General features: G+C 44.0%; 1 protein-coding gene across 2 annotated transcripts in view; it reads left to right on the top strand.

Moving 5' to 3' along the window:
* Dtd1 (D-aminoacyl-tRNA deacylase 1) overlaps positions 1-27,727 on the top strand; it is a 136,080-nt gene that overhangs the window by 25,937 nt on the left and 82,416 nt on the right. For both annotated transcript variants that reach the window (XM_040746429.1, XM_040746430.1), the window contains exon 4: positions 2,410-2,516. In XM_040746429.1, the coding sequence (XP_040602363.1) occupies positions 2,410-2,516 (107 nt within the window). The remainder of the gene's footprint in view (positions 1-2,409; positions 2,517-27,727) is intronic.

Raw genomic sequence — 27,727 nt, forward strand, 5'->3', positions numbered from 1 at the left:
GGGAGTCTGGTCTTGGAGGAGTCTTCAGGAGTCTAGGGTCTGCCCCTCTTGATCCTCCACGGAGTTCTATACTTGGGCCGGCTGTTCATGCTATGAGAAGCTCAGTTGCCCATGCTGTCCCTATGCAATGACAAGCAGCTGTCTTTCTATGCAAGCCTGAGGAAGTGTCCTTTTTGGAGACTCTGGTTTCTGCTGAAGGCTCCTAGAGCCCTTGCTACTGCCACTCGGGTTGCCTGGAGCCAGGCATCCATTGCTGTGTTGTAATCTGTGTTCATGTGTTGCCATGTTCTCTAAGGAGACAGGGATGCTGAGAAGCACTGCTGTCTCCATGGAAGCAGGCTTGTACATGAGGATAGAGCTGCTCCAGATGCCAGCAGCCTGCCAGTGCCAATCCCATGAGCTCTGCTACACAGTCCCAAGGATTCAGATCAAAGCCCTGTAGCTTACCCTTTGTGTGGCCTGATTTGTGAATGCATTCTTTTTGCCCATGCCTTTTTTTCTGCTTGGGTTCTCATGTTCCAGCCTGTATACCCAGTGTTTGTGTTTCCAGGAGTGATTCCTCCTTCCCTGATTGGATTCTGAACATATCCATAGTGGAACGGAAAAGTCTGGGTGGTGAGAACACTTCGTGAGTGGCAGAGAACTGCCTATAGGAGATGGCCTTGGTTCAGGATAGCCCAAGGCTCTTGTCTAGTACTATGTCCCCTAATAGTCTTCAGAGCAGGCCAAGTTCCAGTAGGTCATGGCCATGCTCTGGACAGTAGAGCTTCCATTTAGCCAGGCCAAGCAGCAGCAGCAGCAGCACATGCCTCTTGTTCTCTCTATTTTCCTTCAATAACATCAGCCCTGCCCCTGGTACACTGACCATGTACTGTGATGGCCAGTGATAGGCATGTTAGTACTAGTGACAGGGTTCTTGCACCCTCACTGCATTCATGACGCCTGTCCTATCGGGTCACATATTGGTAGTGTGGGCCTTCTTGGTGTGTGGTGAGAGTCAGTTGGGCATTGTCTAGAGGGGCATGGCCGCCAGCCTCCCAGGTAAACAGTGAATCCTGATGTGACGTGCTCAGCTTCCAGCCTGCCTGAGAGGGGCCTTGAACAGCTGCTGCTGGAGACCAGTTTGTAGATGCTGGGCCCCAGCTGGCTGTTTTCGTGCCAGAAACATGTGGCATAAATGTGTTGGGCACGTGCTTGTCCTGCAGCTCTGGGTGGAACCCTGAGACTTATATTTAAGAACAACTCTATTATATCACCACATGAAACCAGATGTAATTTTGTAGATATGTTCTTGTCTTTTATTTTTAAAAGTGTATTTATTTTCCCTGGCCAGTATAATTTTTCTCAGGGCCTTCACCCTTTGATCTGGACTGGAAAAAAAGTTACCATTTTAAGACCTCTTAAAACCTGCCTTTGGATTTATTGTGTGTACAAATGGAAATTCAGATAATAGTTCTGTTCCCAACTGAAGAAAAACAGGAAAAGAAAAATAATTTCTCACCACTTGGAATGAGAACCATGGTGAAGCATGCGCCGTATATCCTGGCAACAGAAATTCAAGGTTGGAAATAATTTCCTCCCTCCTGAGTCTGCCTGCAGCTTCCCTGAGGAGTGTAGATGGTAAAATTTGCTACTAATTGTAGCCATAATTTTAGCATGCAATTAAACACATGATTTCCTTCCCAGCTGATGTCTTTTTAGCTAGTATGACACAGATAAAACAAAGGCTCTGTTGATTTGAACGGCCACTTTAATTATAGGAGGTCACAGAAAGTCACTACTGTTTGGGCACATTTGGCTCCCCACCAGGAACCAGATTATCTTGCCTATAAAGATGGCAGGTTGCTTGGGTGCTTTTAATCCCGCCTCTAATGTTGTTGTCTGTGCGCTGAAGAAAACCAGTGTTGGTGTGTCTGTTTTGTTAAGTCCTCTGAGACTAAGGAGGGAGTAAACCGGGTGGGAAGAATCAGAGGGGAGGACTGTGGTGTGGTGGTGGGAGCCAGGGCTCCGGGAGAAGGAACCTGCGCTGGAGTTACAAGGCTGCCTTCAACCTAGTGGGCCGGACGGTGAGGATGGTTGTGAAGAGCCTTTAGCGGCTATGGGGCTAAAATGGCCTCCCTCAGTGGCTGTGCCAGTTTGCCTTCCTGCCACGCACGGCGTCCTGTCCACGCTGTGTTGGCCTTCTTGGTGTTCCTGGGTCTTTCTTGCCAGTTCTCTTGGGCAGGCTGTAACATCTGTGCTGTTTACTTGCCTCTCCCTCCCACACCCTCTGGGGGGCTGGCCGTTTTGTCCTGTGTTGGCTGGCAGGCCCCATTGCCAGACTTTTTTATTACATCGTTGTACATGGGGTCTTTGGATAGATAAACCTGGGGTCTCCATCTCTTGAATTTGTTTGAATTGTTCTTTCAGATGGCAAGTTCGGTGCCTACATGCAGGTGCACATTCAGAACGATGGGCCAGTGACTATAGAACTGGAGTCCCCTGCTCCTGGAGCTGCTAACTCTGACCCAAAGCAGGTAAGCCTGAAGTCTGGAGACTGCATCGATTGTGCGGGTGTAAGGAATGTGCTTGGCTTGGACTTAGTCTCTGCAGTAGCCTTCATCTTGAGGTGGAGGAAACACCTCATGGCTGCAGCCTCATATTTATTTTAATTTTCTTCTTCTCAAGAATGTGTGCTTCCACCGTCACTCCTGAGCATGTGGTAGGCTTGACCGTGTAGAGAAAGTGTTCTTAAGGGTCTGGGTTTTCATTTTGATCTGGACTTGTACTAGGTGTCATGGCACCCAGTTACCACTTGGTGGCAGCAGAGCAGCAGCCCTGACCAGCATACCTAGTCAGAGTGGTTACCTGGATTGGGCTTTGTCCAAGGTGTGGGTAGATGAGCCACTCAAGATTCTTTCTAAAGCAACATCTGACCTGGGTTAACTGCCAACTCTATAAGTGTTCATGAAAAATGTAATTAAAATAGAGAAAGGAGATGCGTGATTGTCCTTGCAAACTTAGTTGTCCTTTGTGCTTAGCACTTACAAAAGCTTTAATTAACGTATCCACTTGATAGGGACATGAGTCATGACAGGCGGTGGGCCGAGGTGTGTTCCTGCTCTTCCTTCCTAGCATCCTTCCCTTGCTAGGATGCTGTAAAGTAGAACGATGAATTCATATGGGGGAGTCACGATGGAAACTTGGGGCCAAGTAACTGGTATGGAGCAATGGTTTTCTTCTGTCACTGACACTTTGTATTGGCTGAGAAGTCAGACCATGTGTGCAATATCATCAAGTTTCAAAAATGGAATTGAGGGTGTTACCATACCGATAACATTTTATTTGTTTATTTTTATGTATGAGTACTCTGTCTGCCAGAAGAGGCATTAAATCCCACTATAGATGAGCTGCCATGTGATTTCTGGGAATTGAACTCATGACCTCTGGAAGTCATGTGCCTTTAACTGCCGAGCCATCTCTCTAGCCCCTACTGATAACATTTAAAAAAGAAATAAGTGGTCGGGCGGTGGTGGCGCACGCCTTTAATCCCAGCACTCGGGAGGCAGAGGCAGCCAGATCGCTGTGAGTTCGAGGCCGAGCTGGACCGACAGCCTCCAAAACAATACAGAGAAACCCTGTCTCATAAAACCAAAAAACCAAACAAACAACAAAACAAAAAACAAGTAAAGAATCCACACGAAAATGTAAGCTTTGAGATAATTTGAGACTTACAGGAAAGCCTAATAGAGCCCTGGTGCAGTGTTTACCTGGCTGCCCTAGTTTGGATGTCTTACTTACAGTGATTAACATAGTTAACATTGATGCAATACTATTAACCACATACAACCCTTATTTGAACTCACTAGCCCTCCCTCCCTCCTTCTCTCCCTCCCTCCCTCCCTCCCTCCCTCCCTCCTTCTTTCCCTCCCTCCTTCCCTTTTTCCCTCCCTCTCTCCCTCTCTCCCTCTTTCCCTCTCTCTCTCCTTCCTTCCCTTTGATACAAGGTATCACTTTGTAGTCCAGGCTGGTCTTGAACTCATGGCAGTTCTCTTTCTGTAAGTCTTCTAAATGCCAGGATTATAGATAGGCATGAACTACCATGCCCAGCTGTTGCTGGCTACTGCCTCATCTTCCTTGATCTTGCAAGGAGGCACCACTGCATGAAGTTTCACTAGTTTTTGCTTAGCTGTGCAGTATTCCATATGGCATTTAAATACACTTGTCATTTCTCCTTTGACTTGTCTAATCTGTGACAGTTCCTTGGTCTTTTCTTGGGTTTCATGACCTTGGCACTTTCCATATGTGTTGTATGTTTTGTAGATCATTTCTCTATTTTGTTTTTGTGGTTACAACAAGTTATTGTGGTGTGGCAGGAATCTCAGTTTGTTCTAAAGTGATCTTGTTCTCTTTTTAGTGCCTATTGTGAAAGTGTCTGACACTGGTATGTCTCACCATGGTGATGTTGGCCTTGCCACCTGGTCAATGTGGTGTCTACCGGATTTCTCCATCCTTTGTGAAATCCTTACCCCTCCCCTTATCTGTCTTTCTTCTGGTCACGGCAGGACAATTCTCTTTCTTCTTTGCAGGGAAAGAGGTCAGCAGATAATATCGACCCTGCCCCCCCACTCCCCTTCCAGCATAGCAGCAAAGCTTCCCTTCCTGGGCCAAGGCCAGCTTCTCCTTTTGGGATAGAGCCAAAGTGAAATGAAAATCAGGACCTGAGTTCAAGATGTCTTAGGGTGGTTTCCTTCCTACTAGTGGCCCCTCCCCAGTGGCAGCCTGTCTCTTCTCCCCGTGTAGCTCTCTTAGAAGCAGAGGTTTCTTAATTAGGGATTCTAAACTTTGTGGTATCTCTGAAAAATGAGACAATATGTTTGAAAAAGAAAAAAATTTCAAGGTGCTGACCGAGTAGGGGCTGACTCTTTGTGGTGGTAGAGGTCCCATCCTGTCCAGCCAGTCCGGCTTGGGCGAGACTGCCCCTTTCCATGCTCTTAGCAGCCTTGCTTCCCCAGCCAAGTTTGCTCACCATCTCTTCTTTCTGGCTTCCCCTCCTCTGATGCTGGGAATTGATCCCAGTGTCTCATGCATGCTAGGCAAGTGTCCCACTGACATTCATGGGCTTTCAACTGTGCTTAGATACCTAGAGTGAGTGCTCAACCTCTTCTTTCTACTCTGTCCTCAGAGGGCTCAAGGTCCCCACTGCCCTCCCTCTCTGGTGGCCCTGCTTCATGACAGCTTTCCTGCCCCTTCCTTGTCCTTCCTCCCAGCCATTCCTGCCGCTGTGGTCTGCGTGGTCCTGGAAGCCACATTTTGCAGGATGGCAGTCTATGTGGGCTCTCCTGCTTCTGGAAGCCACATTTTGCAGGATGGCAGTCTATGTGGGCTCTCCTCCTGCTTCCTGCCACTGTGGTCTGCGTGGTCCTGGAAGCCACATTTTGCAGGATGGCAGTCTATGTGGGCTCTCCTCCTGCTCCTGGAAGCCACATTTTGCAGGATGGCAGTCTATGTGGGCTCTCCTCCTGCTTCTGGCTGTTCCTTTCATCGTATGTGGTTGTTAGTCTGCAGTTTTGATGCATTTTGCTTTAGCCGTATTTTGGGAAAATGAAGCTTTTTTATTCATTCCAAACAATTTTTTGAAATGGCATGGTTGCACACCTGTAATATATACCATAAACCTCCCCAAAGAACCCCAGTGAGCCTCAAATGGTTTTCTTTAAACATCTGAGGAAATTATGTAAATTTATTAGGTTAAAGAAGACTTTCTGAGTCCTAACGGACCTTTCTGTTTAAATTCATGTATTGTCCAATTTCACATCTGTAGCTTTTCCTGTCCCTAGAAATTTCTGCAGGTTTCCATCCTCTGGCTCTCCAGCAGGTGGCGGCCAGCAGGCACAGAAGGGCCAAGGTGACCGTGATGCTTTCCTCTGCCTGTGGCCTCCCTTTGTTTCCCCCTCCAGCTAGAGGGGCTTCCTCTCCCAGCAGGCAGTGTCTTGGCTTGCTTCTGTATGGACAGGAAGAACACAGCCAAATTTGTTTTACTGATAGAAAAACATGTGTTTCTGTCAAGCAAGCTTTTAATTCTAAGTGTTTTATTTCTCCGTTATATCCCAAATTCCTACAGTTGCATTATGCAAAAACCATTCATTTGGCACGTTTCTGTGTTACAGAAAAATGGTTCTTTTGGCCAGGTTTTAGGAAATATCAACTCTGGAAGCTGTCTGTGCAGATGAACAAGGTGTGTTTGTGTGCAAGCTTGTGAGTGTGTGCCCACGCGCGTGCATGCATGCTTTTAGTTGTTTGATGGTGTTCTGGGTACTGGGAGGAAGGGGCAGATCCTTGCTGTCAGACATGGATTTAGAGTAACATAAGGAAGGTCAGAGACCATGAAAGAGGTCCAGTTAGCATGGGACACCACAGGGAATGCCACAGCCACACAGCTCAGGCTCTTCCTTCCAGTTCTTTAGGGTCTTCCTAAAGCATGTGGCAGTTAATCCTAGTTTTTTCTGTCACCAATATGCTGGTGACAATGCTCTATGACTTAAATGGCAGTCCTGTCTGTTCTGCACTGCCTTGCTATCCTTCCCCGTGCTACACTTACCGCGCTCCCTCTATAGTCAACCAGGTTGATTTCTCAGAGGAGGGGCTTCTCAGTACCCTTCAGTCCAGTGATGCCCCAGGCACTGTCACACTGCAGTGTCTCTGTCATTCCTACAGTCACATCAACAGCACACCTGTCCATCTTACATGGCTCCCATAACACATTCTGGTGGTGAGAAGAGGCAGGAAGAAGAGCATTGTGTTTCCTTTGAACAGCATTTGCAAAGGCCTCAGGCTGTGCAAGCCGAGTGGGAGCTGCTTCCCTAATGCATGTTGTGGAGAACAGGATTCCAGGGCATCCTGATGCTTGCACAGTGCATGGTTGCAGGTGCATGGGTTCTGCAGATGCCTAGATAGTAGGAGATACGCATTGTAGCCTACTATCCCTAGGGTAGAAACTGAGTGGGGGCTCTTTTCCTGACCCTCACTTGGATGAGGTGACATTATTTGAGAGTAGACGGTCATTTCTCCTAGTGAGGCAGGACACTGGGTAATTGAAGGACTCTCCTCTGGAGCTCAGAGCCCTCCTATTTCATAACATGCCATTAATTCTTTATGTCCTCATTTGTTGACTGTTACTGAAAGCTTGACTAAGTAGAAACATGGGAAAAAGCTAGGAAAAGAAGCTGTAGCACGTATCTTTGCATAAATGCATGTGTCTATTGACAGACTACCGGAAAAGTTGACTAGTGCAGACTGGTGCCTTTAGAAGGCTTTAACTCTGTTCTGTTGAGTACCACTGTTGCTTTGCCTCTAACTTCCTCTGTACGCCAGGGTCTATCCTTGTGCCTGGACCCTGGAGTGTGGAAACTGACATATTTGTGGCATCAGGAGGACCTGGAGGGAATTTGAACTTCTTAGAAAAGAAGTCCATTTGGCTTGTATGCATATCCTTCTGGCGACAGGAGCAGACTTTAACCAGTGCTCTGGGATTCAGGTGATACAGACAGGTTAGGACAATATGGCTTCTGCCAGACAGCCTGGTGGAGGTGTCCAAACAGCCTGACACAGTTGCAGTTGAGGGACCTATCCTGTGAGAAGTTCTGTCTAGAAGGAAGAGTCACATGGGCAGCAGCTTGATTTTCATGGAAGAAATGCATATGCTCTCCTCTCTGCTCTTTTTTTATGCTTGGTCTCTAGATTCACACCTCTTGACTTTGGCCAGTTCCAACAGGCTCTGGTACTTGACTTGCCCTGGGAGGAAGTTCACATGTGGCGCCCGCGCCATGAGCAAGTTCGAGGTATCGGGAAATGAAAGACAAGACGTCCAGCCATTTGTGCTAAGAGAATGTGTCTGCCACCTTTATTACCAGAGAATGTGTGTGTGTGTGTGTGTGTGTGTGTGTGTCTTTATTGCAAGTGCTGAGATCTCTCTTTGTAAAGAGGGAGCAGGCTTATATACAGGCTTACAGCACAGTGGACAAACCCCAGGTGTAAAAGCTCGTGTTTTCTCATGCTAGGTATTGATTTCAGGCAGGCAAGGCCGGGGCTGTAAGCCAGGACTAGAGAGCAGGATGCACCTGTGGCTATCAGCTGACAAGAAATACACAGAAATTCGTGGGGGCTGGGACCCAACACTCACAGGCCTGGTTGCTGACATGGAACTCACATTTTACCATTTACTCACAGTGTAGTAGTCTGTTCTGTCACCTTAGTTTGTTCAAGAAATACTGGCTGAGTTTGCTTTATTTATGCTTCAGTGTTTTGAAAGCATTGAAGTAGGAATCTGGGAATTGCTCCTCCATTATATAGTTCATGCAGTGTTTGTCATGGTCGGTGTTGTGGTGGCACTGGTTTCTGGGTCTAGCCTGCTGTGTTGAAGGCCTCCGACCAGGGGAGGCAAGTGTCTGTCCAGACCTCTCTCCACATGAATAATCCTGCCTGGCTTTTGCTCTCTTGGTCTGCACATCTGCTTTTCTGTGAGTTATGAAATAATAACAGCCCTGTGGAGGAGTGGGTCGGATAGTGGGTGGGTGGGCTCCTGAGCATCGTCAGCCCTGCCCACTACCAGAGGCAGTCAAGGTGTACACCAGGCCTAGTCAATACCCAACAGAATGCCTAACTCACAGATGAATATCCCACAGTCAGAAAGGCTGGAGCCTACTACATTTTTCCAAGCAGACCCCTCCTTGCAGGGAGTTGCCAGGGCTCCCTTTTGTTTCAGTCTTTTTTTTTTTTTTTTTTGTGGTTTCTCTGTGGCTTTGGAGGCTGTCTTGGAACTAGCTCTTGTAGACCAGGCTGGTCTGGAACTCACAGAGATCCGCCTACCTCTGTCTCCCAAGTGCTGGGACTAAAGGCATGTGCCACCACCACCTGGCTCTTTTCACTTTTTTAACTCCATGTGAACCATTGTCCTGAGTCACTCCACTGTAGTCTTAAGAAGTATTTCTAGGACTCATGTGACTGAGCCTCTCTGCTTGAGAGCCCATTGATTGATGGTTGGATCAATTGACTTTCCTCTTACCATCTTGAATCTATAGCCTGTGTTAACAAAATTGCAGAAATTAAAGCATTTGTACCTTATGATTAGGATTTGAATGGCAGTTTTGAAGTTGTGCGTCATTCCCCTCTGTCTCCCTCACACAGACCATTTCGAATTGCACTAAGACAAAGCACCTACTTTGCTTCAATCCAGTCTCTCAGGACAATATTGGGTTAGTGCCTTAAAGTTGAAGTACTTCATTTGTTCCTGCATGTGGACATTGGGCAGTTTTAGTTGTTTTATCCACTGATTTCAGTTGTGGTAGATGAACAACCTTCACCTGCAGACTTGATCTGCCTGAGAGTACAACGTCCTTTTTGTTTCTAAGGATTGGTTATTTCTGTTTTCCCCTGGGTTCATGTTTTGAACTTAGCAATAATTTCATCACAGAGACTCAAGATTTTAGTTAATGAATCCTTAACTTTTTAAGTGATTTGTCAGGAGTCCTAGGTAATTGTAAGAGCTGTTTCACACTCCAGTGGTGTTTTGTAGAACACGGTGTTAAAGCACTTCAGCCATTGGAACAAGAATGGTCTGGAAGGGATAGAAATGTAATGTTTGCTATAATTGCTTTAAAGCTGTATTTAATACATAAAACCCTGAACTACATAACGATTTTTGCCAAAATAATACATTTTGGAGTTAGTTTAATGACTGAAAAGGCATTTGCTATTTTAAATCTAGTCAGTCTTCAAGAGACTGTTGGTTAAAGTGGGCTTTTAGAGAGAGAGAAGGAGGGAGGGAGAGGGGGGATTTTCAAGGACTTCTGTGACATTTTCCAGTGGCCTGGAAAATGCTCATGGACTGGGGTCTGCTGTGTTTCTTTCCATCAGAGTCACTATGGGCTAGTGATGATTGAGTTCATTGAGTGATGGGCTAAGGACTCAGGCCGTATAGGTACCCAGGGTACTTGCTAAAATGCAGAGTTCTGGGCCTACCCACATTTTCTGAACCAGAGATCTGGGCATGTGTGGATGTAGGTTGCAGAAGACAAGTAAATTTCTGTTTCTAATCATGTTCTCCACAAGCACATGGACATTTGAGAGCAGCTGGACCACAGGGAATCTGACAGTGCCATTTCCATCTGGTTCAGGTGTTGGTCTCCTTCCTGCCAACCTTCTCTCCCTCCCTGCTGCATTGTGTCTAAAAATACTCTGCAGCCCGTGCTTGTGCAGCTGCTGGGGAACAAGATGGCTGGGCTGGATTATTGAGGTCACATGTGAAGTCGTTCTCCTTTGTCAATGCCTGCTGAGTCTCCTAACCCCATTCGTGTACATGAAGTGATGAAAATGCCTCCTGAGTATGGTGCCTTCTTGTCACAACTACAGATGTGTTGGGGAAAACCCAACCTACTACATTAATGACTGATGACTGGCCGTTCCACTGAGTGACATTGAGGCATGGGCTAGTGAAATCACTTGTTCCTTGAAAGCAATGAACTCAGCATGGGTATTGCTCAATGGCCACACAGTGGGTTCTTTCTCAAAAGGTAATTTATAGTTCTCTTTTTTCGGGGGGGTACTGGGTATAGACTCCCTTACTCTTCTGTTGACATATCAATGGGACTAGAATAAAACCCCATCAAGAAATTGCAATATCTTGAAATCCATGAATGCTGATGTTCTCCTGGGCAGTTGGCAATCATTTATATTTAAACTCACACTAGGTATTGCTAAATGTTCCTGTTTTATAGGTATTATTACCTATGAAGTTCATGATAAAGGCTTTCCTCAGCCAATTGTAAACCAGACTCCTACAGTTATTTGCTGGTTGTTGAATAAGCATTATGTGTTTTTTTTCCCCTCTTGTGTGTTTCTGTTCATCCATCTGAAATGAATTCTTTTTTTTCTCTCTGCCTGTTGACATAGTTACCTTTTATTATTAGTGTATATGTGAATGTGTGAGTGGTGCGTGTGCGTGCGTGTGTGTGCGTGTGTGTGTGTGTGCGCGCGCATGTGAATGTGGGAACATGCCACAGTGCATGTGTGGGGGTCAGAGGGTACTTTGGGGGAGTTGGTTCTCTCCTCCCACCGTGTTTTGAAATAGAGTGTCTGTTGACTTGGTCTTGCTTGTGCTGTGTATACCAGGCAAGCTGACCCCCGAACTTCTGGATCGTTTCCCTCTCTGCTTCCCACCTTACTGTTGAAGTACTGGAATTACAGATGCATGGCACTCATCTAGCTTTTTACTTAGTCTTTGGGGATCCAACTCAGGTCATCAAGCTGGAACCATCTTGCTGGCCTCAGTATTTCCCCATGTTTTAGGATCCTTTTCAGACAGTGTTTCATTCGTGCTGCTCACCTCAGTCCCTCCAGATGCACCCCCCTTGCTTTGCATCTCCTGTGTGTGGTATGGACTGCATTCCCTATTGGAAATGTACTTGGAGAAAAGCCCACGTGCATTTACTTTTTAGTATACTTGTTGGCTTATTCACCTATGTGCCCAACAAGCTGTCTACTCAGATATCAGTCCATTCACTTAACTACCTACTTATACAGCCCCTCAACAGCTGCTGTACTCTGTGCTGGTTCTACATGTAGGTTTAACACGGAACCTCAAGCATGTTCTAAAGGGACTCATGTACTAGTGGAGAAACATACAAAGTAAGTATAATTTGAAATTGTGACAGCATTAAGAAATGAAATGGGATTAGGTATAGAAAATGTTGCTGTCTCAAAAGCACAGATGCTGAGGAGGGACACTGAGCTCAGGGAAGCAAGCTACATACAAAACTGGAGGAAGAATGTGGATTAGCAAATACAGACTTCAGGCCATTGTAGCTGGAGCATGGAGTTGCCATGGAGGCAGTAGGAAATGAGGCTGTGACTTGGTCTGATGGAACAAGGCATCTAGGAGCAGGGTGCAAGCAATTTTGATTTTGGCATTGGTAGACTGGAGAGTTACTAGAACAATAAGAGCTTGCATGTGTCCGTGGATGGGTAATGCTGTGGATTTAGGAAGGATGAGATACATAGACAGGGTATCCAGGAGAGTGTTGAAAGTTGCAGTAGCAGGTGGCTGAGCAAATGAGATTCTAAGTGTGATGTGGAGGCATACAACCTCCCACAATAGTTTTCTTCTTTCTTCAATACTTTGTGTCAGATTTCTTTCATATTGTGGTCTGAACCTCAGGAAAACTATAAAGTATAACCTTCCATGGCACATTATAAGAAAGACCCTGTTCCTCATGGCCAGGGTAGTGGACAAGTTTGTGCATTTGGAATCAGGGGTGTAAGCAAACAGTTCCAGGGATGTAGCTCCTCCTTAAGTTCAGTGGGAAGCCAGATGTTTCACCTTTGCTCAGTTCCCCTAAAATGCAAACCAACCCATGAATTATACAGAGTATTATAAAAGCTCAAGAATCATTTATATTGAATTCAATTTATGTATACCATTTTAGCTAATATTGTCAGAATCTAATTTTTTTTCAGAATCTAAGTTTTTGTAACTTGTCAAAGACAGAAAAAAAAAGGATTTATTTTTGGCAAAGTATGTTCCCTGGTGTTCATTGATCTTGGAAATCGCAGGAAATAGTTATCAGAAGGGAGGCGGCAGCTAGAGAGGTGCAGCAGCCTTCCAGGGTGAAGCTGGCTGCTCCTGCTGGGGCTCTAGAGTTCTTCCTAATGGTGGCATGTCCAGAGTCTCAGTCTCACAGGCGGCTTCCTGCCCCACTGGTTCCACCGTCTCAATGACTTTTTTTTTCTGTCGGTATAGAACACAAAAACATTGCACTTCTGTGAAGATTCTTCACATGAAACTTATTCCTTTGACTACTTTCCATAAAATATGAAGTCAATTTCTTTTTCTATTTTTAATCATGAAAGTGAAGCCCGGAAGCCTCAATTTCTGTGTAATGGAAAGATCTAAGTTTGTGGCCTTGTTTCCATTTTCCACTCTTCCTCCTCTGTCAGGAACACGATACCCACATCATGTCCCCCAGGCAGTGGCTCCGTTCAGAAATGGCATTGCTGTTAGACTGCAGAGGGCGGGCAAAGGCTTTTATTAACTGTTGGTGTCATTGTTGGGTCACAGAAGCTTCAGGGGATAAATACAATTCCTGGAGAATTTCATTCAAACTCCTGACTGGGTCTCTGTGGGGTTTTCCTGCCCCCCCCATCTCATGTTGTCCCTTTGCCCATTCATTTCCTCTGGGATGAGTCTCTTATTATTGTAATTATTATTATTTTTAAATTTGAAATGAGCAAGCATGTAATGAATGGAAAGTACCAATTTAGAAAAGTTATTTTTAACAGTGAGCTTTTAATAGTATTCCTGGGTAGAAAGGTATTTTTATAGAAACAGTTCTTTTTCCGTTATTTATTTTTCTTGTGAGCCCAGAAGATAGCATTTTTGTATCAGTTTTTTTTTGTTGCACATCATACATAAAATCAATTTTCTTTGAAAAATTAAGGAGTTTAAGATACATCAAAAACACTTGATTCTAATCTTCTGCTCTCTGAGGTAGCACTATTGACGAGTGAGTGCCATTGATTTCTTTGTAGGCTTAATCAAATATGCTATTTTCTCTGTTTATGGAGAATATGTAGTGTCTCCTGGTATGTAGACAGCAGTTTTGTGTGTTGCAGTGAAACATATAACACAGAGCTCACTGTTCACACATTTTGAGCAACAGTTCAGTGGCAGTAGTATATCCATGTTGTCTGAGGCCATTATCGCGGTCCATCACAGAGCACTGCCATGTTTCAGAACTGAGCTGGACTCATTAAGTAACAATTCATTTCTCACCTCTGACCCTGGCAGCGATGACTCATCTTTGAATTTGGACACTGTATGTATCATCTGAGTGAAACCACACAATATATATTGTTTTGTAACTGGCTTACTTTATCATGTTGTCTTCAGGGCTCATCCATGTCAAACCTTATACCTGGGTCAAAATTTTAATGGCATAATAACAGTCCACTGTATATATATTTTGTATTTTGTTTATCCATCATGACCATTTGTGTAAACATTTACATGTGTGTTAAACTATTCATACTTTTCTACTTACGGACAAGTTGGCAGAATATTGCTTAGAACTTTTCTTTCTTTTTTTGTGTGGTACCTTTTAAAAGTAAGTTGTTGAGTTGATGTCCCTAGCTCCTACACTCATTAGTATATTTCCTGAAAATAAGGACATTTCTCTCACAGAACTCCTAAACTCCTACAGAAATCAGATTATCATTATTTTACTAGAATTCAATTCTCAGCTCTCTTTCACATTTAATTACCGTTACCAGTAAAGTCTTTTATAGTGAAAAGATCCAGTTCAGAACCAGGTTTTGTATTTAATTGTCAGTATCTTCAGTGTCCTTCATTCTAAGCTAGTTTATCCTTTTACCATGACCCTGATTTGGTAGGATATAGGCATTGTTCTGAAGACTGTCTTTCATTTTGGTTTGAGTGATGTTCTTCCAGAGTTATATGGAGAGAGAGAGAGAGAGACAGAGAGAGAGAGTATGTGTGTGTGTGCGCGTGTGCACATGTGCATGCGTTGTGTGTCTTAAGTGCATACGTACAGAAGCTCTTGGTACTGTACACTAACTACATTGCTCTAAAGCTTGCTCTCGCCCACCCCACAGCGTCACTTGTTTTGTTTCACATACGCCTGGTTACTTTATCTGAACTGCAAGACAGGACCCCGTTTTATGAATAGACTGTGTTTGTTTAGCTATTCTCCGTTCAGTGGATTTATGGAGTCATTGGAAAGCTTTGCTGTTATTAAATGATGCAAAAATTATTGTGGATATTTCCCTTTGTAGATTTAGATTTTCAAGGCAATAGAAAATTGCTTCCCTCTAATATTTGTTATTAAAAAATCAAGATATTTAAAACTTGCTAAAGGTACAGAGAATAATATCACCACACCTAGCTGTACAAATGCTAATATTGGCTCTGGAATCTTTAAGTTGTTAAATTATTATCCCATTCAATATAGGATGAACCAAGGAGCTTTTCTGGGACTTATTCTAAGTTAGCATCTTACTGAGTAAGAATTATTATTAGTGATAAAATTGCCCCAGATATGTATAGCCTTTTCAAAAGAAAGATATTTTTGGGAAGTTAGTCAGATTAAAAAGAAAAAAGAAATGCGGGCTTACTTTCCAGATACGACCTGTGAATACAATACCAAGTAGGCTCAGCCAACTTTTCTTTTAGATTTCTTTCATGTCTATTTTAATAGAATTTAATAAAATGAAACAGGAGGAGGAATCATCAAAGGTTAAGAATAAGAGTCCTGAAAGAATTGCTTGGAACCTGCCTAGAGTCATTCCTCATCTTGAGTCCTTGCTTGCTTGTTGGTAAGGTGAGACACGCAGGAAGGCTCCCTGAACCATTTCAATCTCAGGATGGACTTGTAGGAAATCAGGTAGCTAACCATGAGTGGCAGCAAGCAATCCAAGGGAGGTGAGGAACCAGGTTGGGCTTCAGCTTACTTTGCCAAACCATGGGAAATGGAATTCTATGGAGATAATCAAATTAACTAATTGGTCTGGGATTTGGAGAAGTGGTACTAACACTGTAAGGAGTTTTATTGAGCTGAAGGAGGATCCTGTCTCCTAATTCACACACTTGCAGGAAGAAGTGAGTGTGGCCCACAGTTCCTGGTCTGCCTGCGCAAAGTTTCATATTCCCACAAGTTCTAGACAAAGGTCATCATCACTTAGATACCAGCTCTAACCAGCTTTGGCCAAGTGATCTCAACACCTAGAACAAAGTCTGCATACCTGCCTTAGTGGAGGTTTTGTGGGTCTTTAATTGTTTTGAGATGTAGCAATCATACATATTTATAAAGTATAATGTGACACACACACACTTAAACATGCATGCACGCTCATGTGCATGCACAAATATGCTAGAATAGAGAATGAACGAGAATAAAAGTGAATCCCAGGCTTGCCTTGAATTTAAACCTACTTGCTTCAGCCTCATAAGTGCCATATACCACTCCGTCCTGTACAAGGTGACATTTAAATGTATACAGTATATAATGATCAGATCAAGGTAACTGGCATAACTACCACCGTCACCATCTGTTATTTCTTTGTATTGGGAGCACTCAGAACCCTTCCCATTGGCTGCTTTGCACTGTACAGTTAGTCATTGCCAATCCTAACTGCTGCACTTCTATAGAAAAGTTCTAGGAACCGAGCACCTGCAGACCTCTCCCCATCATTTTCCTGAGACATCGGTAGCTACTGTTTTCTCTTCCCCTGTGAGGTCAACTTGCTGCCTTCTGCATAGAAGTCAGAACACGAAGTGTTTGCCTTTCTGTGTCTGACTCATTTCACTTGACATAATGCCCTCCAGTTTCATCCACGTTGCCACAAACCACAGTTCCTTCTTTAATGGATGAATGATATCCCATTGTATATATGTATTCATAGCACATTTTTTAATCCCTTCTGTGGAATCAGTGATGTTGAGTATTATCTTGACCATTATGAATAAGCACAGGACTATATTTACCTCTTCAACACACACAACTTCCTTTGTAAGAGGCTAAAGTATATTGTAAAAGAAAGTGTCAGTATGGACTTGTAATGCACGGCTTTTTTCATGTCCAGACTTTGCTTGTGGCCAGCATGTTGATGTTGTGGGCTGTGCACAGACTCCCTGGGCATCTTGTGGCCCAGGTCAGCATTCACCCCATTTTCTCTTTTTTAAAGGTTAAGGGAATGTACACAATGCCCAGTGTATCTTCTGCCTTTATTTTCCCTCATAAAGGCACTTCTGGAGCTGAGAGCAGAAGACCAGATCAAAGCAAGGCTGGCAGCTAGATTCCTGGGAATTCCAGGCCATATGGCCTTGCCACAGACCTCCTAGATAACTTGTCTTAGCATCATGTTGAAAGTCTGGGTTTCTATTGTTTAAAGACCTGCCTGTCTGTGGTGTTGACTCTTGGCCACATGGAGTACTTTTGAGTTGCTTAGCTGCCGTTTTTTTGGCCTTCTGCTGATAACTTTTTCCTTGTGCCTTTGTTCTTAAGAAGAAACCCAGAGTGACCTGGAAATCTCCACTGGGGACTCTTGTGGCTGTGCAAACTTTAGTCTCCATACCTTGATGGAAATGAGATGTCAGAAGAAAGGGGCATGCATGTTAATGAGCCATATGGGTCTGATTGCATTTCAGGCTCATCAGCCCTGACCTTCTGAGATGAACCACTTATATTTGGTGTTAACTTGAGCTCAACAGAACAAAGTGAAGCCCCAACAGTGGGGGAGAGCGATTCCCTCTCTGCCTTTCTAATCAATCAACCCAAGACTCTCGAAGACCAAGTATTTCGGATATAACAAATGCAAATAGCTTCATGTTTGTGTTCTGAATATATGTCTTGTCCAGAATAGGTCGGTGTTTTCATTGGCTGAGTGGGAGTCTAACCTCTATACTTGACCCACAACCATATATGTAAAAATTGCCACAGTTGCCTACATTTGGTTCCTTTCCATAAATATTTGCTGACAGTTTTATATATGTCAGATTCTTCATCATGGAAAGAGAAGTAAGGCATGGCTTCTTTCTTCAAGAGGCTCATATTTTAGTGGGACAGAAGTCATATTGAGGTAGTTCTTAGACGATGCTCTTTGATCTTAGGGAACAAGAGTGATACACAGAGCATCAGTGAGGTGTGGTTGTCAGGACAGGTATTCATGAGTTACTAGTAGACATCTGGGCAAGAAGTAGCCAGATGTGTGTCAGCTTGTCTTATGTCAACTTAGTACACAAACTAGAGTTATCTGAGAAGATGCTGCCATAAGATCTGATTGTAAGGCATTTTCTTAAGTAGTGATTGATGGGAGAGGGCCCATCCCTGAGCTGGTGGTCCTGGGTTCTATAAGTAGTGATTGATGGGAGAGGGCCCATCCCTGAGCTGGTGGTCCTGGGTTCTATAAGAAAGCATGTTGAGCAAGTCAGAGATAGGAAGCCATTGAACAGCACCCCTCCATCAGCTCCTGACTCCAGGCTCCTGCCCTGCTTGAGTTCCTGTCCTGACTTTCTTCAATGATAAACAGTGATAATAGAAGTGTAACCTGAATAAATCCTTTCTTCCCCAACTTTTTTTTTTTTGGTGTTTCATCACTGCAATAGAAACCCTAAGACACCAGGTCTGAAAGTGTGATGTCTTTCTGGAAGAATGGGAACAAGGAGGGTTTGATGGAAGAAGAAATAGTAGGTCTGTTGGTGTAAGAAAGCTATAGATGGGGAAGACAGTGAGCCTGGAGAGGCTACCAGATGATCATGACACTTTCACTTGGTCCTTGGTGCTCTGCTGCCACTGAAGAGAGTAAAACAGAACTGAATGTGCACATCTGTTCTGTAGCTATCACCTTGTAGCAGAATGTCAGACAGATTAGATTGGACATGGCAGGGCACCTGCACTGGGTCTGGAAAGAGAGTTGCAGAGCAGGAGACAAATGGACTGGGGATGACAAGTAGAGTGAGATTATCAGCCTAGATGGGGTCCACATTGGGGACAGTGCTCTCTCTCTCATGTATATATGTATGTATGTATGTATGTATGATGATGTATGAATTAAGTATGTATGCATATATGTATATAAGTATGTATGATTTTTAGCTATTTTATTTTATGTGTATGGGTGTTTTGCCTGCATGTTTGTCTGTGTACCATGTGTATGCCTGGTGCTGTCAATAGAAAACAACATCAGATTCAAGGTGACTGGAGTTATAAATGGTTTTGAGTGGCCATATGAATGCTGGGAATCAAACCTGGGTCCTTTGGAAGAGCAGACAGTGTTCTTAACTGCTGAGCTATCTCTTCATCCCTGGGCAGTGCTGTTCAAAGGACTCTCTTGATCTCTGAGTTAATGTGACTTCTACAGGACCAATAGTTCCTCTATCCGTTTGCTGTCATTATTGGGGCATCCCCCAACAAAATGGCAGTGACTATGGGTTGGTAAAGGGATAGGAGATAAACCTACTCCGGAGATGGTTTCAGGGAGCAGCATCTGCTTTATTGTACATGAGCAGCCACTCATATAATGGAAGCCTATGGACTGTAGTTGGTTAGCACATTACTCTGGACTGGATAATGAGGGCTCACTCATTCCACCAGGAGTGCAGACTCATTCGTAGGCCAGCTATTGACTACTCATGCTTCTTCAGAATTCAGTGTTCTCACTCTAGGAGCGTGGTGTGACATGCTTCTTATTTAGAAAGTGCAGTGTACCAAGTATGTGACTGTCAGGCATGCCTGAATTTCTCCTACATCCTTACTTTTCCAAGGTCTGCTGTAATTTGGATACAAAATGCTGCTCCCCCTTCCCCCGTATGTGTAAGACTTGCTCTTTAGCTAGCTACCGGTGGCATAAGTGTTAGGTTGAGACCTTTAGGAAATGATGCTTGGTGGGATGAAGTTGGTGGTATGCTCTTGCATGGGTTATCGGGACCCTGGCCCTTTCCCATCTCTGTTTGCTCTCTGGTAACTAGGAGGTGAACAAGCCATATGCTTCTTGCAATGCTTTGCTGCCTCTCTCCCAGCTCCAAACAGTGGTACCACACAACTTTAACTCACCCGAAGCTGAATCAAAATGATCTTTTCCTCCTTGTTAACTGGCCATCTCAGGCTTTGTCACAGAGATAGAAGGTTGACTCACAGAGTTCCTGGTGGTCCTAGTTTGTTTGTTTGCTTGTTTCTATTGCTAGGACAAACACCATGACAAAAAGCAACTTTGGAAGGAAAAGGTTTGTTTGGTTTACAGCTTACAGCCCATTATGAAGTGTATTCAGGCAGGAACTTAAGGCAGGAACTGAAAGCATAGACCATGGAGGAATGCTGCTTACTGACTTGCTTGCTAGGTCACATTCAACTACCTTTCTTTTTCTTCTTCTTTCTTTTTTTTGAGAGCATATTGATCATAGTTTATTATAGCGAGACTGAAAGGGGGGAGACAGACATGACAGAGAGAGGAAGATGAGAGAGAGGAGGTGATGAGAGTAAGGGAAGATGAGAGATGATGAGATCAACTACCTTTCTTACATATTCAGGAGCATCTGCCCAGGGGTGGCCATACTCACAGTAGCTCATCCCACCCATATCAATCATTAATCAAGACAATGCCCCATAAAGTTACCTACAACCTAATCTGATGAAGGCATTTTCTCAGTTTATGTTCCCTCTTTCCAGATGACCCTAGTTTGTGTCAAGTTGACGAAAACCAACCAGCACACCTTAGGTGGGGATGAAGGGCCAGAGGTAGCTTCTGCTTAAGCTTCACTTTTCAACACTGGTATAGGATGACCCATTACCAGGACTACACCCTAGGCCAGTGGCAGCAGATCCTCTGGAAGGGACCAGAGGTGGTTCCAGTCAGAAGTCAAGATTGAGATCATAGATCTGGGTTGGACAAGGACAGACAATGAGGACAGACTGATGTCCTAACCAAGCGTCTTGACAGGGTTGGATGGATCTTTTTCAGGGCTCACTAAAGAATGAAAATCCTATATTCCTTGGGCATAATGAAAGAAAAGGGGCCAGAAAAAGAGCTGCAAGCACCTTGTTTTCCTTCTGTTATCACATCCAAGGTGGATGTAACTCACACAGATGGTAGTGAGTGGAAAGGCAGTGTTGAGACTCGCTCAGGGTTTGGGTGCCTTAGAGCACCATTGCAGTTCTGATTCAAAGGGAAACTGTGGCCCTAGGACTTGCTTTCTCACTCATGGATTTGACACTCCTATGCTATACTTGCTTTGAGTGTCACAGGCATTGTGAGTCCCATGAAGACTCTATGTTTGTGATATACCCTGAAAGCCGTGTGTTGACCAGTAGCAGGCAGCAGAAAATCACATGGTGGATGTCTCCTTTGTGCATGAGCACAAGTCATGGCTTCATAAGACTTCACCAATGAAAAGCAGATTCATAGATAAGCACTAAAAATTTCAAGACGGCAATGGCAGAGCCTTAAATAAATGCAGACCTCTATGAGTGTGGGGCTTATGTGCTTGTTCAGTTTCCATGCCTGTGAGCTCAGCCCTGTCACCCCCTCCCTCTGACTCACCCCCACCCTCCTGGGCTCTCACTCATTCGGGGTTTCCACACTATCCTGGGTTGTTTTGTGCCTCACTCCCGGGGTCCCACTGCTCCCCCCATTCTTTTGTCAGATTTATTACTTTTAAAATTTTCTTATTTAACCTTTAAACTTCCTTGTCTAGAATGTCAGTTCTCCAAGAGTGAGATCTTAGCCCACTTAGGGATAGACAAGACGTGTTCAGAATGGAGTATATGTCCTTCCCTGCAGAAGTTTGGGCTGTGTGACAAAGCAGGCATCATACATTCATAGCAGATGGAAGATTTCTCAGGAAGTGGTAGCTGGGCAACTGGTTGGCAATTATGGAAAATTAATCATTCAGATCATCAGCTTATGCTACTCTTTAGAATACATTTCAGTGTAGTTAAAGAGATAAATGTAATTTAAAAGAATCTCACTGAGGGTCCTGGTCCTCCTAAATATCAAAATGTATCACACCACTGTAGTAATGAAAGCAGATGGTGCTGGCAGAGTGGGAGAGAAAGCTATTAGACGACTAGATGAAAGACCTGAGAGACAATCTGATTATTTATGTAGAGTTGGACTCTCAGAAGGGTAATAGTTCAGATTAGTGGCCAGAGGTGGAGTTTCAGAAAAGGCATTAGGACATCCATTCAATTATTTTTAAAAATGGAGTGAATAGTAGGAAAATACAGTAGGTACACCATTATATGAAATAAATATATCCCTAAAGAATATATGTAGTGCCATTCTATTTATGTCAAAACAGAAACCATCTGTTGGTATGTACCCAGTCTGGCTGCCTCCTACTGTTGTGGATCCCTTGCGTCTAACACATTCTGGTAAAGAGATTTTTTATTCCACCTCCTTTATTGTGATGCCGTTTTAGATATGTAGCACAGGCTGCCCACAATAGGGATTCAACTGCCTATGTGTTCTGAGTGCTAGGGTTACAGGTATGTGCCGCTCGTTATGCCCAGCCTGGAGAAGGTTTACCGTAAACCCCTCGTGAATGTCCTGTTGAGAGTTGCTGTACTGAATTCTATGGCCTTTCTGCAGAGCTCTGCTGCTGTCCTCGGGATTGGTGTTAGAATTCCCAGGTCTTAGCAGAGACAGAGCTGAGCCTGGGCAGCTGAATTGCACCCTGTCAGATCAGTGTGTCCTAAGTGACTCTATTTGCATAGCCGAAGCTGAGAACCATGGTGTTATTCATTTGACATCTCATGGGGTATAATTCAGGATCTAGACCAAGAACGCTGTTTAAAGGTGTAAGGCATCAACCAACACATTATTTATTTATACTGGATGCAGAATGCCTGCCAGTCGTCTGTCCAGAGGATTCAAGATGAAGGCTATCACTGATTCCCATCCTCATGGTTTTCATGGCTTCTGAGAAAGCCTTGTGGCAAAAAATCAGTGATTGGGCTAGCATCTACATGGAGCTGTCTGAGGTGGCTGTGATACAGGAGACAGGCTATAAGCACTCCAAAGTGTCCATAGTGCAGTATTTACATATAATTTGTATCTCATTCTTAAAGTTAAGTGCTCTTCTAGGCTTTTTGGAGGGTCCTCAGTAAATATCTGGTTGCATAAATAATTTCTAAAGTGGAGAGAGAAATGCCCCTTTTCAGCTTTCTGTTTTCAGTCTGGTGGAGTAGCTCCTAGGAACAGTAAATGTCAATCAAAATCTCAGGAAACCCCTTTCCAAAAAAGTTCCTCCTTGCTCCTGCTCAGGAACTATCTGGCTGTCCAGAGAAGCTCCTCTAGGTTTTGGTCCAAGCTAGCCTGAGGGCCTCAGGGCTGGAGCAGGATTGCAGGCCTTCCAGGAAGCAGGAGGCACACTCTGGCTTCAGTTGTGATGTTGTCTGGGCAGCTTTATCCTTTTCCCTTTCAGATAGGGAATCAGGTGTTTACTAGGCTGTCCTCAAACTCCTAGACTCAAATAATCTTCCTGCCTCAGGTCTGGGTAGGTGGGGCTACAGATGCCTGCCTCAGCGCCTCAGTAGGTGGCACTAATAGATGCAGACCTCCTTCCCTTTGCATGCAGCTTTAAGGAGCAGGGTGAGAGGGTTGCTGTGTATTAGTTGTTTTTCTCAATGCTGTGACCAACTACTTGGCAAGAAGCAGCTTAAGGGAGGAAGGATTTGTTTGGCTCTAGATTAAGAAGTGATAATTGTCCGTGATGGCAGAGAAGGCCTGGTGGCAGGTGTCAAGAAACAGAGAAAGGACAGGAGATGGGGAAACTCAGCAAACTCCATGCTTACTCTTAGGGATCCACTTTTCCCAGTTAGACCGCACCACAAGGACCCCCTCAGCTAGGGATTAGATGTTCAAATCATGGGCCTATGGCGAACATTTTACATTTCAAACCACAATGTTTTCGTTTCATGGGATCTTGGCCATCTCATCTAACAAAATACATCCATTCCAGATTCAAAAGTCCTTGTAGTCTTTAATACTTCCAACAGTTTAAAAACCCGAAGTTTCTCTTGACACTCAAGGCAGCTTCTTCATTATAAGCTCCTGTTAAAAATAACTTTAAAAATTTATTTTACTTTATAATATACTTTGCAAGCATTCATGTATGTGCACCATGTGTATGCCTGTTGGAGAGCTGTGAGTCTCCATGTGGGTGCTGGGAATTGAACTCAGATCTTCTGTATTTTGTTTTAAACAACTACAAGCTATACATTCCAAAGATAATGCATATGGTGTCAAAGGAGGTATTCGGAGATGGGTGAGCATAACAAGGAAGATCAGACCTAGCAAGACTGAAACCCAGCAGGGCAAACACCAAATCTTGCTGATCTAGGTCTGTCTAACATCTGGGACTTGTGATGAAACTCTCTGAACTCCAAAGGGTTTGGGTAGCTAGCTTCCCACCTCCTGCCCTGCTCCAGCTCTGTTGCCTGTAGGACATACAGCTTTTCTCTTGGACTGACTGTTCTTTTTTTTTTAAATTTATTTAACTTTATTTTATTTTATGTGCACCGGTGTGAAGGTATCAGATCCCCTGGAACTGGAATTGCAGACAGTTGTAAGCTGCCATGTGGGTGCTGGGAGTTGAAGCCAGGTCCTCTGGAAGAGCAGCCAGTGCTCTTAACTGCTGAGCCATCTCTCCAGCCCCAGGATGACTCTGTTCTATGCTTACAGCTTCCATTGGTGGATATTCCCTGGTCCTGTAATCTACATTATCCTTGGACTCCTTATTGTAATTTGGGCTTTACCGTCACAGCTCCATGCAATGGCCTTTTCAGGCTTCCTTGGAGAAGATCCAATGCCACTATACATTGTTTAGCTTTAGAGGCTTTCTGGAACCTTGGTGTAAGCCTCCTTGACCCCTCACTCTTGACCCCCTCACTTCCATGCCTGCAAAAATAGTACTGTGTGAAGATTACCAAGTTTTGCTGGCAGCTCAAGACAGCAGTGGTGGTGCTTTTGTATGCTTTTTGAACAGGGAGCCCCTACAGGAATATTTTCTGTTTATAGTCTCTCCTTTCAAACACATTTGCATTTTTTACAAGGTGGAACCTTTGTCCCAGTACAGAGCACTCGTCTCTAGAGCTGTCATCTTTAATAATTATAGCTGCTTTCTCAGCATCCACCCTGTCTACAGCTTCAAATGCCCTCACAGTATTTTCCTCATCAAACTATGCACTTTACATTTTTCTATTTCATTTGTTGGTCTCTCTTATAGTTCATTGAGCAAGGGCTGTTGTTCATTTGATAGAGCGTTTGCCTTTCTTATACAAAGCCCTGGGTTTTATTTCCAGCATCACAGAAAACGAGGCACAGTGGCACATACAATTCCAGTACATAAGACGTAGCCAGCAGGAGGATGAAAAGTTCAACGTCATCCCTGGAGGCCAGCCTGGGCCACATGAAACCTTGTCTTAAACAAGAAAACAAAAACAAAAGCAGTGCTCAGTAACCATGACTAAACCTGGACATGATCCTGTCTTGCAATTCCCTCTGGAAAACAGTCTATTACTTAAATTTAAAAATTTTATTGTATATATATGGGTTTCTTGCATGTATGTATGTATGTATGCATGTATGTATGTGTACCATGTGTGTGCCTGGTGCCTGCAGGAGATGGAAGAGGGCTTCAGGCCCCTGGGACAGGAGTAAAGATGGTTGTAAGCTACCATGTGGGTTCTGGGGATTGAACCTGGGTCCACTGTGGAAGAACAGCCTGTGCTCTTAACTGCTGAGCCATCTTTCTAGCCTCCAAATCATTTTTTTTTTGGTTTTTTACGAGACAGGGTTTCTCTGTATTGTTTTGGAGGCTTATCTTTCCAGCCCGGCCTCGAACTCACAGAGATCCGCCTGCCTCTGCCTCCTGAGTGCTCGGATTAAAGGCGTGCACCACTACCGCCCGGCTTCAAACCCTTTCTTTTTATCCAGTCTCACTTTTATTTCTTAGGACATAGGCAGAGCAAAGCCAGATACTTTGTCAGAATATGACACAAATGCAAATGGCTTCTAACTCCGTTCCTAACAGATTCCTTGCTCCTGCCCCCTGTCCTCCAAACACCACAAACCTTCTTCAAAGGCCAATAAACTAGATACTTGGGTTTATAACAGCAGCAACCCTTCTTTCCAGGGCTGTGACCACATATCTGACAAGGAGCGAGGAAGGGTGTATTTTGGTTACAGTTTAAGAAGAGGTACAGTCTGGGATGGTAAGAAAAGCATGTCAGCAGGAGAGAGAGGCAACTGCCTCCATTATGTCTGCAAAGAGAGGATGGGAAATGGCACCAGGCTAAGACACCTCAAGGGCTGCCTTCTGTGACCCATTTGTTCCAAGTAGGCCCTACTGCAAGTCCCTCCCCAGTCATGGATCAAGTGTTCAGACACATGAGCCTATGGGAGGTGTTTTACATTCAGATCAAAATAGGTGCCTGTGCTGTCATCAGTGTTCTGTCATTGTGAAAAAATACTGGAGCAAATCACGTTTTAAGGAGGAAAAGCAGATTTTGGCTCATAGTCCATGGTCAGTTGGTTTGTTGCTTTTGGACCTCTAGTGATGGGAGTGTGAGGCAGAGAAAGCCCAGAAAGAAGAGGGGCTGGGGTAACATCTTTTTCAGGGACATTCCCAGTAACCTAACTTCCTCCCATTAGGCTCAGTGTCTAAAAGCTCCATCAGCTTCAGGTAGCAACACACACTAGGCATCATGCTTTCCACATGTGGACCTTTTAGGGACATTCAAGATCCAGACTACAGCACCCACATAAAGGAGCCAGGCATGATGTCTCCTGGTTGGTGGCATCCTTAGGGGTAGGGAATGCACTCAGCTTGTTTGTGGATGTGAGGAAGCATGACAGAGACCGCTTCAGTATAAAGCAGAAGAAATGAGGGGGAGGGGGTGGCGCAAAAAGAAAATAGAGCTTTGTAGACCACAGAAGTCTATGACTTTGCTGGGTATCATTGAAAATCACAAGGAAGACAGCAGCCTTTTTCTAGATGGAATTATTATTATTTGTGTGCTCACATGATATGTGTATGTGGGTGTGTGTTCTATGCATATGGAGATCAGAGGACAACTTTGTGGAGTTGGTTCTTTCTTTCCACTTCACATGACTTCCAGGGATGGAGCTTAGGACCTGTGTGACAAGCATCTCTACTGGCTGAACCAGCTCCCCAGCCCACTGTTGGATGAAATTTAGAAAAGAATTGTAAAGGCTCTAACATGTGCCTAGAGACTAACTGGCCTCAGGGCTTGGGGCAAGGAGGTGCTTGGGAACAGGTGTTGACTGGCTTTCTTAAGAAACAATTTTTTGCTAGTGTGCCTGAGACTTTTTTAAGCTAGAATGGTGTATTAGCCATGTCGGGCCTCTTAACAAGCAGACTGTGGCTAGATCCCATCCTACTTAATGAATTGAAGAACAATTAGAAAATTCATAAATTAGCTTTCTTTGAACTTAACTATTAATTTAAAGTGTATTAATATATGAAAGTAGTTGTTGAGTTTGACTTTGGAGTATGAAATAAGGATACTCCAAAAATTAAAACAGCTTTTGAAATGTGAATAATTTTACTGATTAGTGGCTTATAATTAATGTAAGAGGACTGTAAGCTGCAAACCAATGGCATGCTTTAAAACCGTGCTTCTAACTCACAAAATGCTAATTTGCTTTCTGTCTCTGGATAATGGCTGTGCCATTCTTCCCCTACACTTCCTTTCTGTTTTTAAGTCAAATGTTAGGGAGCTGTTTTGGAGAAATTTATAACTTTAAAATTAAGCTTTTCTTTAGAAAAAAATGGAGGTAATTATACCCGAAGGAGGGCATTGTTAAAGAGCAGATCATGGTTATTAATAAGTTCTATTCAGAACCAACAGTTTATAAGTTTCATAGCCTCATAGCCACACACCAGACCTGCACAGTCACTGTAGAAGGGAAAAGTTTAGTTATCTTTGTCAATGACTAGGTCAAAGTCACATGGCATAGCTGTTAGGGGAGAGAGGCTCTAATAGAAGACATCCTTCAGGCCACATTGGCTCAGATTTGTTCTGCTTGTTCCTTTCTCAGTCTGAATAGCCTGTTCAAAGCTAGCATCTTGTCATGGCTCAGGCCAGCAAGTGGCACCTGGTTCTCCAGGAGTCAGCTGCTCCAGAGTTTTTATGTTCTTGCCATTTAGTGAGTAGTT

Source organism: Mesocricetus auratus, unplaced genomic scaffold (assembly GCF_017639785.1).
Source record: "Mesocricetus auratus isolate SY011 unplaced genomic scaffold, BCM_Maur_2.0 Super-Scaffold_100004, whole genome shotgun sequence".
In the NCBI taxonomy this organism is placed as follows: domain Eukaryota; kingdom Metazoa; phylum Chordata; class Mammalia; order Rodentia; family Cricetidae; genus Mesocricetus; species Mesocricetus auratus.